The 16,563-nt window shown below is 45.8% G+C and overlaps 1 protein-coding gene across 1 annotated transcript in view; it reads right to left on the minus strand.

Annotated features, from left to right (window-relative positions):
- Positions 1-16,563, minus strand: part of LOC147660783 (neurogenic locus notch homolog protein 1-like) — a 415,745-nt gene that overhangs the window by 77,297 nt on the left and 321,885 nt on the right. Inside the window, exon 26 of the mRNA XM_086951469.1 lies at positions 10,137-10,544. Within this exon, the coding sequence (XP_086807595.1) occupies positions 10,137-10,544 (408 nt within the window). The remainder of the gene's footprint in view (positions 1-10,136; positions 10,545-16,563) is intronic.

Here is a 16,563-nt window from a genome sequence, read left to right on the forward strand (position 1 = left end):
AGCCAAAGAATGTCGGGAACGCCCCTGTGTCTGGTCCGGCATTGACGGACAGGCCCCTCATCCAATGGCTAGGCTCCATTTACGGAGCCAGCCAATGAATGACGAGGGCCGACCCAAAGCACACTACAGTTCTCATCAGGTTTTCGCCTGCGCGAAAAAGATGCGCAGAGCGCATCTTTTTGGCGAGGCAAAACCTAAAAATGTGTTAGTAAATCTGGGTCCAGGAATCTGAGACCCTGTCAGAAGGGTCGCAAAAATCAAGAATTTCAGACTCCTACAACCCACCAACCAAAATGAAGACACAATCCTGATCCCATGAAACAGGCAAAGATGATGGATCCGGGTATCAATGGACTGTAACTTTGAACAGCAGCCGAGGCTCCTGCGATAAGTGTCTGAGGTGCTGGGAAACCAGTTACTGTCACAGTTTGCGACAGAGGTAACAACAAGGATTTAGGCTAAGCAGAAATGTGGCTGAGTGGATAATCCACTGGCCTTGGATTCCAGGCAGATCATTCCCTAATTGCAACTCTGTGTAATGTAATATTAGTGTGTAATGTGAAAGTACATACAGCAGAGATGTAAAACCCAACTTGATGTACACAATCTGAAATCATCGTCCATTTAGATAAAGCAAAAGATACAGTGGTAGAGTGCGCCGTAACGCACTAGCAAGATTTGTGCCTTAAATGTACAAACAGAAGATACATACATGGGGTCTAACCCCAAATTTAAAGAACAACATCTCTGGGTTCGTACTGTTTACACATAGTTCTAGAAGAGGATCAACAGGGCTAAGCCAACAGAATACCACCCTACAACCTAGTGTGAAAATTAAAACACATATGCTCCCACAGTCTCGGATGGAATGAACGGAGCAAGGACGATGTAGGCTCTTCCCATTTGTAGTCTTGAATAGTTTTCTGCTTATCCTCACTCCTGTATATATTGCAGAGGTCCTCGGGCTGATTATGGCCAGCTAGCTGTATGGTCCTCTTGGCTCAAGGCTTGGCCACTTTGTTAAGAAGACCACCACGCAGACTGGTGGGTTTTGATCTTCGTCTTCCTGATCCACTACTTTCCATACCAAGCTTTCAACTTCCCCTTCATCCATGGTAGGTTACAACCAGCAGGGCTTCTATCAGAGTCCAAGCTTGGTCATCACATGGCTCCCTGTTTCTGGCACATGTCCCTCTCTCCTCCTTCACCATCGTTATCAGCTTGTCCACAAATGCCAGACAAGTTACTGGCCCAAGGAGGGCAGTATTTACCCTGCTTCAGAGCCAACCAGGATTCAAGCTACATTTGACATTTTGAAATTCCAGCCTACAATAGGCAAATTCACCTTTTCAGACTTTCTTCTAAGGATTTTAAAAGGCCAGGAAGGGGGCAGGCATCAAAGGGTCAGTTTTTGGGTTGCAGGAAGAACCCAGCCAGACACACCAAACTAGCATTCTCCACTGGTTGGCAGCATCCATCACAACACAGAAGGGAAGAGAAACTCAGGTACTGATGGTAGACAGAGGTCTTGACCAGGCAGTACATGTATGTACATTCCTCTGGCCACCTAGATGTTTATACCTCTCTAAAACAAGCATCCAGTGACCGCTGCATGTAGGCTGTCATATCTAAACAAATAACAAGGAAAACCTGAGGGTAAACCAACATTATTTGCAACTTGCACATACCATCCGTAGGACACACTCACGTTGCACATCGTTTCTCAGCCACACAACACACCTACAACATGCCACATACACAAAAAGCACGCAGAGCCTGCACTGAGTGAAAGCAAGAACGCAGTTATGGGGTGACTGAAAAAACATCATCCGAAAGGACGAGTGAGCTGTGTCTTTTCAAGAGTACAGATAAAGAGACCCATAGACCTCATTGATAGTTGAGAAGACGGTAGTAATCCACATAAAGTTGGATTATCTTGGGGGCATATTATCAACACATTGCGATAAATATCACAAAGCGCTGTTAGCACTATTATTTTTAACGCCGGCTATCGCTGGATTTTAATGCCGAGATAGCGCATTATTAACAATGATTATCTCTGAGGCGTTATGAAATCCAGCAATAGCGGCGAAAAGCGACATTATCGCTTGAAAACCCGAGATAAGAATTGGAGATAAGGAAATCCTTGCTGATATGCCCCTGTGACCGTAACTCTGCAATCCACCTCCCATTATGTAGCTGCCTAAGTCACTTTTAAAGCAGGTGTTAAAATTCTGCGATAATGTGGCTTATCGCTATAATTATTGTCGCTAAGCGGGTTTTCTGAAGGCTTGTATATAAAGCGAAGCCTTGTTAGCGACTATTTCCATGTTGTCTTGCTCCGTAACGCCTACTTTGCATGTCATTAGAGATGGCATGCAAGGCGATAAAAAACGGGAGCAAAACCATGGAAACTAGCGCTAACAAGACTTAGCGCGAGCTTGTTAATAGGGCGATAAAATTATCACCACATTAGCGGCAAAAAGTGCCGCTAATGCGGCGATAATGCCCTTGATAATATGCCCCTCGGTGTTCCTTGGCCAACAGAGCCAGATGCTTTGCTGTTAATCTGGGAACACCTCCATTGGACTCCAGTGAACGAACTTGACATAGTTTGCAGTGCAGGAAAAGAATCACAGGTCTGCTAAGGAAAAGTCTAACTTTGGCAAGATGGCACAGACTGACTTGTATCACTCTGTTTTACCTCAAAGAAGGACGCACAGGTTATCTCGTTCATCAAATATCTAATGGATGGGTGTGCAGATTGCAAAACGCCTGAACAATCTTTCCAGCCTACGTGCTTCAAAATTCAAGGGGGCATATTATCAAGGGGGTTTATCTCCGCTTTTTTGGCTTTAAAAGCCAAGAAAGCGGAGATAAAATTATCTCCCTATTACCTAGCTGTCGCTAACACCAGTTAGCGACAGCTAGTAGGAGATAGCGACCATCTTGGGCCCCACTTTGGATGTCAGTGATATTTATCACTAATGATATGCAAAGTGGGCGTGCCAAGATGTTAGCGACTGGAAAACGATTCCTTTTCACCCTCTGAGGCGGAAGCCGGAGGTTCTACTCCTCTATTCTTTACCTGCTCTGGCACAGACTTAATTGCAGAGGGTAACGCTAATTTTAAATCGCGTCCCGAGTGACGCTTGCTTTTTATTTGCGCTTGATTTTAGAAGCGGATTTCAACTAGGATCTTTGTTCCCTACCTTCCTCTACCTCCTGGGCCGCTCTCAGCTGAGTGTTGACGCTGAGAGCTGGTCCCGGGGAGGCGAGGGCTGTTTAGCGGCCATCTTGGGTGTGTAGGCGCGCCCTCGCGCTCTAGTCGTTATAAAGGGGGCTCAGGTAGAGACTGCCAAACGATTCCTTTTCACCCTCTGAGGCGGAAGCCGGAGGTTCTACTCCTCTATTCTTTACCTGCCCTGGCACAGACTTAATTGCAGAGGGTAACGCTAATTTTAAATCGCGTCCCGAGTGACGCTTGCTTTTTATTTGCGCTTGATTTTAGAAGCGGATTTCAACTAGGATCTTTGTTCCCTACCTTCCTCTACCTCCTGGGCCGCTCTCAGCTGAGTGTTGACGCTGAGAGCTGGTCCCGGGGAGGCCAGGGCTGTTTAGCGGCCATCTTGGGTGTGTAGGCGCGCCCTCGCGCTCTAGTCGTTATAAAGGGGGCTCAGGTAGAGACTGCCAAACGATTCCTTTTCACCCTCTGAGGCGGAAGCCGGAGGTTCTACTCCTCTATTCTTTACCTGCTCTGGCACAGACTTAATTGCAGAGGGTAACGCTAATTTTAAATCGCGTCCCGAGCGACGCTTGCTTTATATTTGCGCTTGATTTTAGAAGCGGATTTCAACTAGGATCTTTGTTCCCTACCTTCCTCTACCTCCTGGGCCGCTCTCAGCTGAGTGTTGACGCTGAGAGCTGGTCCCGGGGAGGCGAGGGCTGTTTAGCGGCCATCTTGGGTGTGTAGGCGCGCCCTCGCGCTCTAGTCGTTATAAAAGAGACCCCTGTCGCTCCGCGTAGCGGACGCGGTAGCGGATGCGCCGGATGCCCGCCGGAGTCACGCCAGAGTCCAGCCCGTCTGCGCCCGTCCGCGCTGAGGACGCGCTGGACGGCTGGTCCCTGGACTCTGGTAAAATGTCATCTCCCCCCTGCAGCTACTCTCTTCGCGATTTGTTGGCTCTTAAACCTCGTAAAAAACGCTGCTCACATTCTTATGAACCGGATGATCTTCTGCTCCCACTACGATGTGGCTGTTACCTCTCGTCAAGACCTCCTAACTCCGCCCCCATCTACCCTACCCCTGAACACCCCGTCACATCCAGTTCTAATACAGTAGGAGTAGAGGGCATCTTGGTCAATGCCCGCTCCCTTATCAAGAACAAGGTTATGTTTAAGGAGATGGTACTGGACAGAACGCCCACTCTAGTGTTTGTGACCGAAACTTGGGCTAAGGACTCGTCCGACCCTGATCTAATAGAGGCTGTCCCTGAAGGTTACTGCCTGGCCAGACTAGATAGGCAGGGACGAGTGGGAGTGGGAATAGCGATCCTTCACAAAGATCACCTACAATGCCACATAGTACCCATAACTGATTTTCCTGACAGTTTCCAAGCACTTTATTTTACAATAAAGGAAGATCAACGCCCCTTCTTTAACGGTATCTTAATTTATCGACCCCCTGGCTCGAGAACCCACTTCACGCACCACCTACTTCAATCTCTTGAACCCTATTTTGGCCGAGACAACTTTTCCATCTTGGGTGACTTTAACTACCACCTAGAACGGCACGACCTCTCTGATACCTCCTGTCTCATTGAGGCCCTAGAATCTTGCAGGCTTACGCAACGTGTCACGGGAGCCACACATCGTGCAGGACACACTTTGGATGGCATCTTCTCCAATGATCCCCGTTTGACTACCAAGGACCCGATCCATCTTTCCTGGTCTGACCATCTGGCGGTCCCTTTCCTTCTGAAACACCATAGGGTGAACTCCTGTAAACTAGGGAACCATACAATAGAGACTACTAGAAACTTCAGGAATATTAATAGCAATTCCTTCGTGCCCTGGGCTGCAAGCCTTGCTATCACTGGCCTAGATAGAGCACAGACTGCAGTCGCTCACTTTGAACAGGTCACTACCGAGGCCTTGAATAAACTGGCCCCAGTACAATCTCGGCGCCGCACCAGAAAGAGACCTTCTGCCCCCTGGTTCTCCGACTCCCTTATGCTTCTTAGGCAAGAAGTGAGGAGGAAGGAGAGGCTATGGCATGCTAGTTGGGACCTCAAGAACAAGGAAGCTCATAGACTTCTTGTTAAAAAATACAAAGCTGAAATTGTGCAGGCTAAACAAGAATACTTTGTTACCGCGACCTCCTCGCTCTCCTCTCCGAAGGAACTCTTTAAAACTGTTGACTCCCTGGTCAGACTGCAAGCCCCTGACCCTGTCATTCCTTCGCAGGATCTTTGTGATAAGATCGCCTCCTTCTTCCATTCTAAAATTCAGGATATCCACCTGGCCCTCGAGGAACAAAGAGCTGTTCTCAGTGCATCTACACCCAGGGTTGAGATGAGCTCGATCACCACAGAAATCTCCCCACCATGCACTCTGGACGCTTTCCCCCGATGGCCTTGCAAGATCTTGAGCTACTGCTAGCTAAGACTAAGTCTGGTTCCCCTCTGGATACCTGCCCACTGAAAGTCATCAAGCAGTGTAAGGAGTCCCTCTTACCACCGCTGCTAGAGGTAATGAATCTAGCCATCAGAGATGGTATTTTCCCTGTAGAGTGGAAGAAGGCGGTAGTAAAACCCCTGTTGAAAAAGGCCTCTCTGGATCCGGGGGTCTTAAAAAACTTCCGGCCTATCTCCCTGCTCCCTGCTCCTGCGAAGATGCTTGAGACACATCTTAACAAGCATCTCGCCGTCTTTGTGGAAAGCTCGGGATGCTTAGACTCCTCCCAGCATGGATTCAGGAAAGAATTCAGCACCGAGTCAGCCCTCACCATCGTGCTCGACAAGATCCGCACGACAGTAGATGAGGGCCAGACCTCTCTCCTGGTCCTGCTAGATCTAACTGCGGCTTTCGACACCCTCTCCCCCTCAGTACTTACATCGCGGCTGAGGGAGGTGGGGGTGAAGAACGCAGCTCTGGATCTTTTGACCTCCTTCCTCACGGGGAGGGAACAAAGAGTCAAGCTGGGGGAGTTCCTATCTCCATCCCGACCTGTGCTATGTGGGGTTCCTCAAGGGTCAGCACTCAGCCCGACCCTTTTTAATATCTATGTTACCCCACTAGCCAAATTAATAAGATCGTTCGGGATGGAGGTAGTCTCGTACGCAGACGACACTCAAATCCTCGTCTCTCTTCCCCATTCAGATGAACTAATCGCCTCCAAGTTTAGATCTTGTATGGAGGCGGTTGGTCAATGGATGATCCAGAACTCCCTGAAACTGAACAGGGAGAAGACGGAGGTGATGGTGTTTGGGGGGAAAGAAAACATCTGGTCAGCCAATTGGTGGCCCGACTCACTTGGAACATGCCCTTACCCCACATCTTCTGCTAAAAATCTCGGGGTGTTAATAGACCCTGCCCTTGACTTAGGTAGCCAGGTGAGCAGAACCGTTTCCACCTGTTGGGGCCTGATTCACACCCTACGAAGGATCAGGAAATATCTCTCCCTCCAGGCAAGAAAACAAATAGCTGTTGCTCTCATCGGCTCGCGTCTGGACTACTGTAATGCGCTGTATGCTGGACTTAACAAAGGACAGCTGCAGCGCTTACAGGTAGTCCATAGCCAGATTTGTCCTGGATATTCCCAGACGCTCCTCGGCCACTGCAGCCAGGAAAACGCTGCACTGGCTGCCGGTAGAATACCGTATCCGGTTTAAGGTCCTATGTATGACCTACAGAGCCATCGCCAAAAAGAGCGACACTGGAATAGGATCCATCATCTCCCACTATGTCCCCCGAAGGAACTTGCGCTCCTCTGGGAAACTGCTTCTGGCAGCCCCCCGTGTACGAAGAGCCAAATGGGGTGGCAGAGCCTTCTCCACTCTTGCCCCTAAGTGGTGGAACGAACTTCCTCTGGATCTGAGATCTCTCCCGTCCTTACAGAACTTCCGCACTGCCTTAAAAACCCTTCTCTTTCAGCAAGCATATGTGTAGGGTTTCTTGTCTTTTTCCTGATCATTCTCTGATCTTTTTGCTAGGCGCCTTGATACCTGCGGGTTATTGTCTTGCGCATTATAAATCTCCTTCAATTCAATCTCCTATTACCAACTTTTGGAGATATTCGTGCTAAGCGCAAATATCTCCAAAAGCTAACACCTGCCCTGAGCAGTTCTTAGCCATGTTATCCAATGGGAGGTGGATAACATGGCTAAGAGCATTAACTCGGTAATGCATGAATATCGCTGACTTTCCAGCGATATTCATGCATTGCGGCCGATTTTTATCGCATTTGCGATAAACCTTGGTAATACCAAGGTTTATTTGCGATAAAAATCGCCGCAGCTCAGCGGTAAATTTTTGTTTCTAACCAAGCAATAGAGATAATTATCACTTTTGCTTGGTAATATGCCCCAAGGTTGCCAATATTTAGAGAGAACTGGTGGGTCCAATGGAAGACTCAGGTTTTGTGTGAATCCATGCTATCTGAAAACCTTGGCTGTTTTACGAAATAAAATCCTAAACACATAGGGGCAGATTTACAAGCCCCTTACGCTGCATGTACGTCACTTTTTGTGACCCACTGGCAGCACATTTCTCTGCCCCATATTTACAAGGACAGGAAAAGCCACCGTGCGTGGCCCCTATACACACAGCACTTTGAGTGAAAGGGGCGTTCCATGGGTGTTGCTGTGAAACAGACACATTTCCAGATTTACGAGAAATCGTGAACCTGGAAATGCGTCAGTTTGCTATGCTACACTAGGGGTGGCGTAGCCAGGCGCTACGTGGTGAATTGTTTTAATGTCTCCTCGTTTTTTTCCTCTTTCTATGCGTGCTGCATTCTACAGCATACATTGACAGAGGAAAATGCCTGTAGTGATTGTTTTTGTGGAGGAAGGTGCCCCTTTCTGCACAAAAACAATCTCCCCATGGCGCAGGCATCCTTGCACCATAGTGCAAGGGTGCCTGCACCTGCGCATGGCAGCTGTTTGTGCGCCAGCGCAGGGGATAGCACAGGAAAGTGACATCATTGTAAATATGTCGCATTCCTGTGCTCCGAAAGTGCTGCAGCATGGCACAGCCAAAGGGCTTGCGATGCAGCGCTGCGGTACCTTCTTGTAGATCTGCCCCATGGCACGTTGCAGACGTTTGTTCTCTATGTACATCCTCCAGTAGAAATTTCGATATGGGATCCAATGCCACAAGTAAACTGCTTAAAATGTATCCTTTATTGTACATTACATATGTAAGAATAGCACACAACTTGCCCCTTATTTCACTTGGTGCTATGCTTTCACACAAAGCCAGGTAATGCAGTTTTAGAAGATTTGGCCTTGTGTGAAACTTTTATGAGTGTTTGTGCTCTTCTCGTCAAGTTATGCCCCCTTTTCATAGATACTAGGACATTTGCAGCTCTGCAATATACAGAAATGCCTGTGCTTGAGTTTTGTCCCATCACATCAGGCGCCCTCCTTTGGTGTCCTATTCGAAGCGCCACGCTTTGCGTGGCTGTCCAGGTCAAGAAAAAAGCACTCTGGAATTCAGGGTGGATGGTCTTAAGGACTTCGACCAATGGTCCAAAATCTGACAGCTCGCCAGTTGAAGGTTCCTAATGGTCATGTGGGAGGAGGCTCTGCCATCAGAAACCGACACATTCCACAGACTGTAACTAGAACAAGTGAACAGTGAATATCTGGAAAAGACAGCTACTGCGTTTTGGCAGATGTGCCCCATTGGCCAAACTGTAAATAAGCCCTAAGGTCCACATGCATCAAAGCAAAAACCGGTCGCAAACGGGCAGATTCTCAGAATCTGCCCCTTTGCAACCAGTATTTTTGCATTTGGGATGCATCATCCCAAATGCAAAAATCGCAATTTAAGTAATCTGCGAGTCGCAATGAAGGAATGCTTAGAAATCGCTATTTTTTTTTGCGATTTCTACATGCATAGCCTTTTGCTATTCCTATTAGCCAATCCTTATTTTTCGCTAATAAGGAATCGCAAATGGCATTGTTGATGCATGTGCCACTTACAGCCTAATTCATGAAGCTGAATTCGGCTCGCAAAGGGTCAGATTCTGAGAATCTGGCCCTTTCCGAGTGAGATTTTTGCATTTGGGATTCATCATCCCAAATGCAAAAATCGGTAATTGCGTTTTCGCAAATTTGCGATGGATTACATTTAAGGAATCTCTATTTGAGATTCCTTAAATGCAATTCATCATCCATTTAAAAATTGCGAAATCGCAATTTTGGGCCGCTATTTACCGCGAGGTCAAACCTCGTGGTAAATAGCGATAACTCAGAAAAATGCTTTTAAAAGCATTTTTCTGAGTTGCATGTTGCACACACACATGTCCTTTGGACATGTGTGTGCGCAACCCCTGTTCATATTAGCATTTAAGGGGTGCTACAGGGTGTCCTTTGGACACCCCTGGCACCCTTTCAATCGCTATCTTATTTGCGATTAGCTAATTGCTAATCGCAAATAAGGAATACTCCCCATTCATTCCTATGGGCCTTTTGGCCCATAGGAATGAATGGCGAGGTATTCCTTATTTGCGATTAGCAATTTGCTAATCGCAAATAAGGAATATGTAGGAATCGCATTTCTTTATGCAATTTCTACATGAATCCCGTTTTGCGAGTCCTTAATAGCGATTCGCTATGAATCGCTATTAGGGGCTCGCAAAACGGGAGAATGATGAATCAGGCTGTAAGTGCTTCAGAAACGATACATTAAAAAAAAATATGCACATGAGGTATGTTTGTGCACAATGAATTTAATTGTTATTTTGAAACTCAGTTGTTGCCTAAAAACGTGCAATGGATATAGCCTTTGTAGATCAATGTTAGTCACTCTGTTGTTACAGTATAAAAAACAGTTCATCACATATACCATAGAACAGCACGTGATGTACCATCAAGCTCGCTTACATGGGAGAACTTGAAGTGACTCACCCAACTTTCTCTTGGTGGACGTCGCTGGACGTGTGGCTCCAGCTTGTGGGTGCCACAGATCTCTCCTGGCGGGTCACCCCACGTGGCCTCCACCGTTGCAGACTGGTCTTGTTCAAGTTCTCCAGATTTTCGTGTCCCGTGTAGCGGTAAATCATTTCACCCTCCGCGTCGCGCTTGAGCCACACACTGGCACGGACGGTTATGGCTAGGATCCTGGTTAGAACGGCCAGCTCCTGGCTCAGGTTCTCAGCCGTCAGCACCACCACCAGAATGAGGGTGCCACCACCACCGGCTCCCTTATCATTCGATAGGCAGTCCCCACCGTCCCACCCACACTCGATACTATAACAGCCCCTTTCACAGTGGCCATTGTTGAAGTGATCCTTGCAGTACTGGTTATAGAAGGGGCTGTGGAAGAAACACATTAGACTGATGTTACAAGTCAAATCAAGCAATCCTAAGAGAAAGCAGAGTTGAGAACGGATAAGGAGAGACTAGATGGAGAAAAGTCTATAAGAGAAAATTTCAGAAGGGGGAAAGATAAGAGATAGCTGAAGGCAGTGTGAGCATATGGCTAGAAACAAAAGATGATCTATTTGTAAGTTGTAAGAATGAATCTTGAAATGATTGCCCACCTAGCCACACTTAGCCAATGGTAAAGAGACAAAGTATGGGAAAATATGGAATGTCCTGCCCCGTTTGTGATGTGAACAGAACAGACAAACTGTCCCAATGGCCAGTACCTACCACTGCGTCCCAATACCAAAAATTTGATCAAGACCAACCACCAGTGTGCCAATGCTTCCTTGATGGGCCTGCCTGCCTATCCGGTGCAAACCATACAAAAGTATCAAACCACGACCACCTGAGACTCGCTGAAGGGCTGAAGGATACAGGCAAGTCCCCTATTCTCAATAAACTGTGCGAGCCAGCTGTCAAAGCTAGAATTAATTCAGTTAATCCGCCTCACTTTCAGACATTACTTAAGTACTATTTGGAAAATTGCCAGCCATGCCCTGCGGGTATTAGTTGTGTCACAACCTGCAGATTGAGGAGATATGATGCCTTCTTCTACGAGAAGGGACGGCACAAACCATCAGTGGTAAACACCGGGGTCCAGATTCACTAACATTTTGAGTCATGGTGGTGCCACTTTTTTGGAGCTGCCACGATGCAAAACATTCGTTGGTATTTACTAAACCATGCATAGGCCAACTTAGTTACCTTGCATGGATGGTAAAGAAAATGTAACACAATGCAGCCCTTTGTGCTGTGTTGCGTTACACCGCATCTAGGAGGCATTCCATGGATGGAGTATGGGCGTTCCGATGCATCCACCCGTGGAATTTAGTGCGTTCCCATATTGAATAAAGGAGGCAAACTGGGAATGCATCAAAATGCTACGCCTTTCCTAGTGAGGCATAATGAGGAGAAATATGTTTATTTCTCCTTGTTGCTTCCTCTATCTATGCCTGAAGCATTCTGTATCACACATAGAAGGAGGAAGGAATGGAATCTTACCTGCAATCCTAGTTCTCTCTGAGGGTGATCTCCACTGAAATTATAAGCATTGAATAGTCCCGCCCATGTGCAGGGATTCCGGAGCACTTTCTTGAACTACATCTTCTTAAGTGTACAAGTTCACCATTTTGTTAAAAACATTTTGCATCCTATAAAGAAGGCAATTCTGGCCAATTAGTTTAATTTGTATTTAAAAAAGGTCAAAATATTGTTGGTAAAATAAAAAGAATTTCCAGGAGCTGAGTCATTTTTTCTTAGAAATATCCTTCATATACCTTTTTTGAAGGAATTGGAAAAGGATCATTGCCCTCCAGTGCCCCATCATGCCCAGCAGAAGACAGTTACCTCAGTTCTTTTCTCAGAGTTTAGGAGAGTACAACAAATTAAAACAGAATGTGTATTAATAATCGTTGTCTCTTCCACTGGGGAGGTTGGTGGGTCGCTTATTAGTTTAATGGAGATTCAACTGAGAGAGAACTCGGATTACAGGTAAAAACCACCCCTTCTTCTCAGGGGATCTCTATTGATAATCATAAGCACTGAATACAGTACCAAGCCCATCCCTACAAACGGCAGTTGAAAAGAAAAAAATGGACAGTAGAAAAAACTAAGCAAAGAGATTTTTGAAGGAAGCTTGTCCTACTCGAGCAGCTGAGTCCAAACAATAGTATCTCATAAAAGTATGAACAGATTTCCATGTAGCTGCTTTGAAGATATCTGTAGCAGGAATATTCCTCATTAAAGCAGCCGTTCCTGCCTTCTCTCTGGTAGAATGGGCCTTTGGTAGACCAAACAGAGTTGTATTTGCTTTCTGGTAGCATAACAGGATGCAAGACACTATCCACCTGGATATAGACTGTTTAAGTGTGGCCTACCCTATACGTATAGGACTATAATGTACACACAATGAAACAGTCTTAGTATATATTTTGTTTTTACTATTTTGAGACTCTTCTCGCATTCAAAGTGTGGAGAGATATTCCTGCTGTAGTGGATGGATTCTGAAAGAAAGTCAGCAAAGTAATGCTTTAATTAATGTGAAAATCCGAAACAACTTTGGGAAAGAATTTCAGATGAGTTCTCATAACCACCTTATTGCTATGAAACATTGTATATTGTTCATGAGAACATAAAGCTTGAACCTCACTAACTCTATGTGCTTGTTTCTGGTCCAGGGAAGACCTGGCTTGGCAGTTTGGGCTGAACTGTTCCCATGAGGAACTTGGTCAAGACTGATTTGCATATGACTGGGTCTGAACTGGGGTGGCGAAGTGAGCTAGAGAACAATGATGGATTCAACTCAGATCTGTGACTGGGGGTGAGTGTCGGAAAAGATGTGGCGCTCTGTCATCACCTGCTTGTGTTTGCTATGACAACTAGGAAAGCCATTTTCCAAGAAAGGTGTTGTAATGAGGCTTTATGAATAAGTTCAAAAGGGGTGCCATGAGATGTGAAAGTTCTATGTTCAGTTCCTAGGGAGGGGAAGGATGGCGTACTGGAGGAAAAACCTTCTTGATGCTCTATTAGAAGTCTTTACTGGGACTTTGAAGAAAGAGGTTTGTGAAGGACACTTTCGGTAGGCACTAATAGCTGATAAATTGACCTAAATAGAAGAGAATTTTAACCCAGATTTGGCCAAATGAAGTTAGTATGGTAGTAAAGCTTCTTCTTGGTAAGTGGCTGGATTAAGATTCTTGAGAGAACACCAGATATAGAATCTCTTCCATTTAAAAGAGTAAGATGAGTATGTTGGCTTCTTTTAGAATGTTCATGCAATCTTGAGGTAAGTTAAAATGCCCACATTGTACGAGTTCTGCAGCCTTGCTGCTAAACTCCAAGAGGAGACACTGGGACGGAACATCTGGCCTCCGAACTTCATAAGAAGGTCCGGCCTGCACAGCAGCCTCAGGTGTGGATGTTCTGACATGTAGTAGGACTATGAACTACTATTATCAGGGCCACTTCGGAGCTATTAATATCATTCTGGCCTTCGAGTAAGACAGTTTGATGATTACTAATGGAATCAGGGGTATTGGAGGAAAATCGCAGAGAAATTCCCTGCACCAGTTGATCCATAGGGTATTCTAAAAAGTACCTGGTTGATAAAGCCTCAATGCGAACATTGGGCATTTTTTGTTTTCTGCATTTGTGAATAGATCTATGTGAGGATAACCCCAGGTGCAGAATATGTCATGAACGAGGGCGTCGTTTTGCACCCACTTATGATTTTCATAAAGAATCCTACTTATGGAGTCTGCTTGTATATTCTGGACATCCAGTAGATGGGTTGCAGTGATCCTCTGGTTCTTGGCCAGCAACCAATATCATATTGTTTGGGATTCCAGTGCTAAGGGTCTAGAATTTGCTCCTCCTTGCTTATTAAGATTGTACATCGTTGTTTTCTTGTCTGTCTGAAAAAGGAGGCATTCCGTCTTGAAGGATGGTAGGAAAGATTTCAGAGTCAAATGAACATCTCTTAGTTCCAGAAGGTTGATATGATAAGAAATTTCCTTTGTAGACCATGTTCCTTGAATTTGAAGGTGATCCATGTGAGCTAACCAACCAAATAGAGGCAGCAGCCACTACTGTTTGAGAGGGAACATCCTGATGAAAGACATCCTTTATAGGAGGCTTTTTCGGTTGACACCACCATTGAAGAATTGCATCGCTTTGAGGGAAAGTATGATCTTTACTTCCCCATTGCCTGAGTATTGACTCCACTGGACCTCCAGACACTCTTGTAGTTGTCTCATGTGAAGATGGACATTTGGCGGCAGAAATATACATGGTGCCATTGAGCCTAGAAGGGATGACACTTCCCTCAACATTGGACGAAAGACTTTCATGAGAGATTGAAATTTCAGGTGTATGGATAAAAGTCTCTCATGCAAAGAAAACACTTTTGCTTTTATGGTGTCAATAGTTGATCGTAGGTAATGAAGAGACAAGGTCGATTTCTGGTGTTTGACATGAAGACCTAGCAGATTGAGGGTAGAAACAGTGATTTGATGATGATAATGTGTTTATTGTCACATTGATGCCTTGATAAATAAGTCATCTAGATATGGACAGACAAATATGTTGAATTCCAGAGGTGTGCAGCGACCATTGCCATGCATGTGAAAAAGGTTCTGGGGACTGATATACGGCCAAAAGGAAGTACTTTTGTACTGGTAGTGATCGTGTCATACTACAAATCTCAGGAATTTGCAGTGTTTTCTAGCTATCGGGATGTGAAAGTATACATCCTGAATATCTATGGAACAGATGCAGTCTCCTTTATGGATTTGAGGATAATTATGATGTAAAGCTACCAGTCTGAAATTCTTCGTATCCATTTGTTTGCAACTTTCAGATCTAGAATGGGTCTGAATTAATTTTTCGGACCTTTCATTTTCACCAAGAAATAACAGGAATAGATTTCTGCTCCTCGTTGGTTGAGACTGAGGTACAGGCTCCACCGAATGTTTCTGCAGAAGAATGTTCACTTCTGATCTCAGTATCTGTAGATGTTGACTGGATAATTTTGGTGGAATATTTGGTGGAGGACTGGTGAATCTGAGACTCCATTCTGTACAATATGCAGTACCCATGCACCATTTGTGATAGATTTCCACTATTCAGGATTTTTGGAACTACTTCCCCCTTCTTGTGGAGGAGTATGGTTCAATGGTTAGAGCGGCAGACCCTGATGCAGAGGTCTGGCCTGGGACCAGGGTTCAATTCCCGCCTTGGCGGGTCTTGGGCTCAATTTCCTCAGACCTGACAATTCTCGCCTCAGTGCCTATTCTAATCACGGGCCCCAGGCTGCAACTCTGGGCAATAGCTTGCTTAGTCTCCACAACGGCCCCAACAGCGCTAGGATGCCTGGCTTCACCCTGGGGGTGTCCAGGAGTGGACACTTCACAGGGAAAGCCAGGAAGGGTTCCACAGCGGTATGAGTAATAGCGCCAGAAAACCGCTTGGTGGCAGTGGGCTCTACAAATACCTTGACATTTACATTTCTTGAGTGGCTAACAGAAGAAGGAGAAGCAGAGGCTCATTGTTTGGAACCTGCAGGAGGCTTTCTTGCAGCAGCGGCTGGTGCTTCGCCCACCAAGAGTATTCTGCCACAAATAAAGTTAGCCACTTAGGAATAGTAAATTCAGCTCATGTCTGACTGCTTCGCTCAGAGACAAGAGAGCCAGCAGTCAGGCACTTTCAGCAACTGTACTCCCTGCACATCTGAGTGCGTGTCTGTAGCATAAAAAGGGCTACGGCACCTACAGCCCTAGTGTTTCCTCGGATCCTGGGTGACATTGCTTCCTTCTCTTTCTGGCGGTGATATAGAAATTAGCCTCAGCATAACATCAATCACGAACAATTTCCACACCATTCCACATTTTGTCATAGGGGGTGCCTATAGAATCAGGAGGAAGGATCATTACCCACACCCCACCCTGTGACAAAATGAAAAGGCAGGGTTGAGAAGAGTATGAGATACTGTATGCTGCTTGTTCTCTAATGCCAGGCCATATCCGCATTCAGTTTCTTATTTTGTACATGGGACTGGGATGTAATGCTTATCATGATCTCACCGTGTGAGCCCTCATAGCAGTGCAACTAAAGTGTCACAGCTGTGACACAGGCATGAAAGTAACTTCCACACATGACCCACGATAGCAGCGCACTGGGTGACTAAAGAAAAAGGTAAATTCTGATCTGTTCTGAATGCCTGCATATTAAAGGTAAAAACCTCTTAAAGTCTTCCCTTTACTTCACAATCTCTCTGAGCAGTGTATTTACTGGAAGGATCTGTGTTTGACTCCATGGCACATATTCACGTCCTGAAAGCTCATTCAACAGTTCATCCTGCTGAGGCTTTGGATTTACATGATGTAATTCCATGTATTGATTTATGCCCCAC

The sequence above is a fragment of the Lissotriton vulgaris genome, unplaced genomic scaffold (genome assembly GCF_964263255.1).
Source record: "Lissotriton vulgaris unplaced genomic scaffold, aLisVul1.2 SCAFFOLD_1465, whole genome shotgun sequence".
Taxonomy (NCBI): domain Eukaryota; kingdom Metazoa; phylum Chordata; class Amphibia; order Caudata; family Salamandridae; genus Lissotriton; species Lissotriton vulgaris.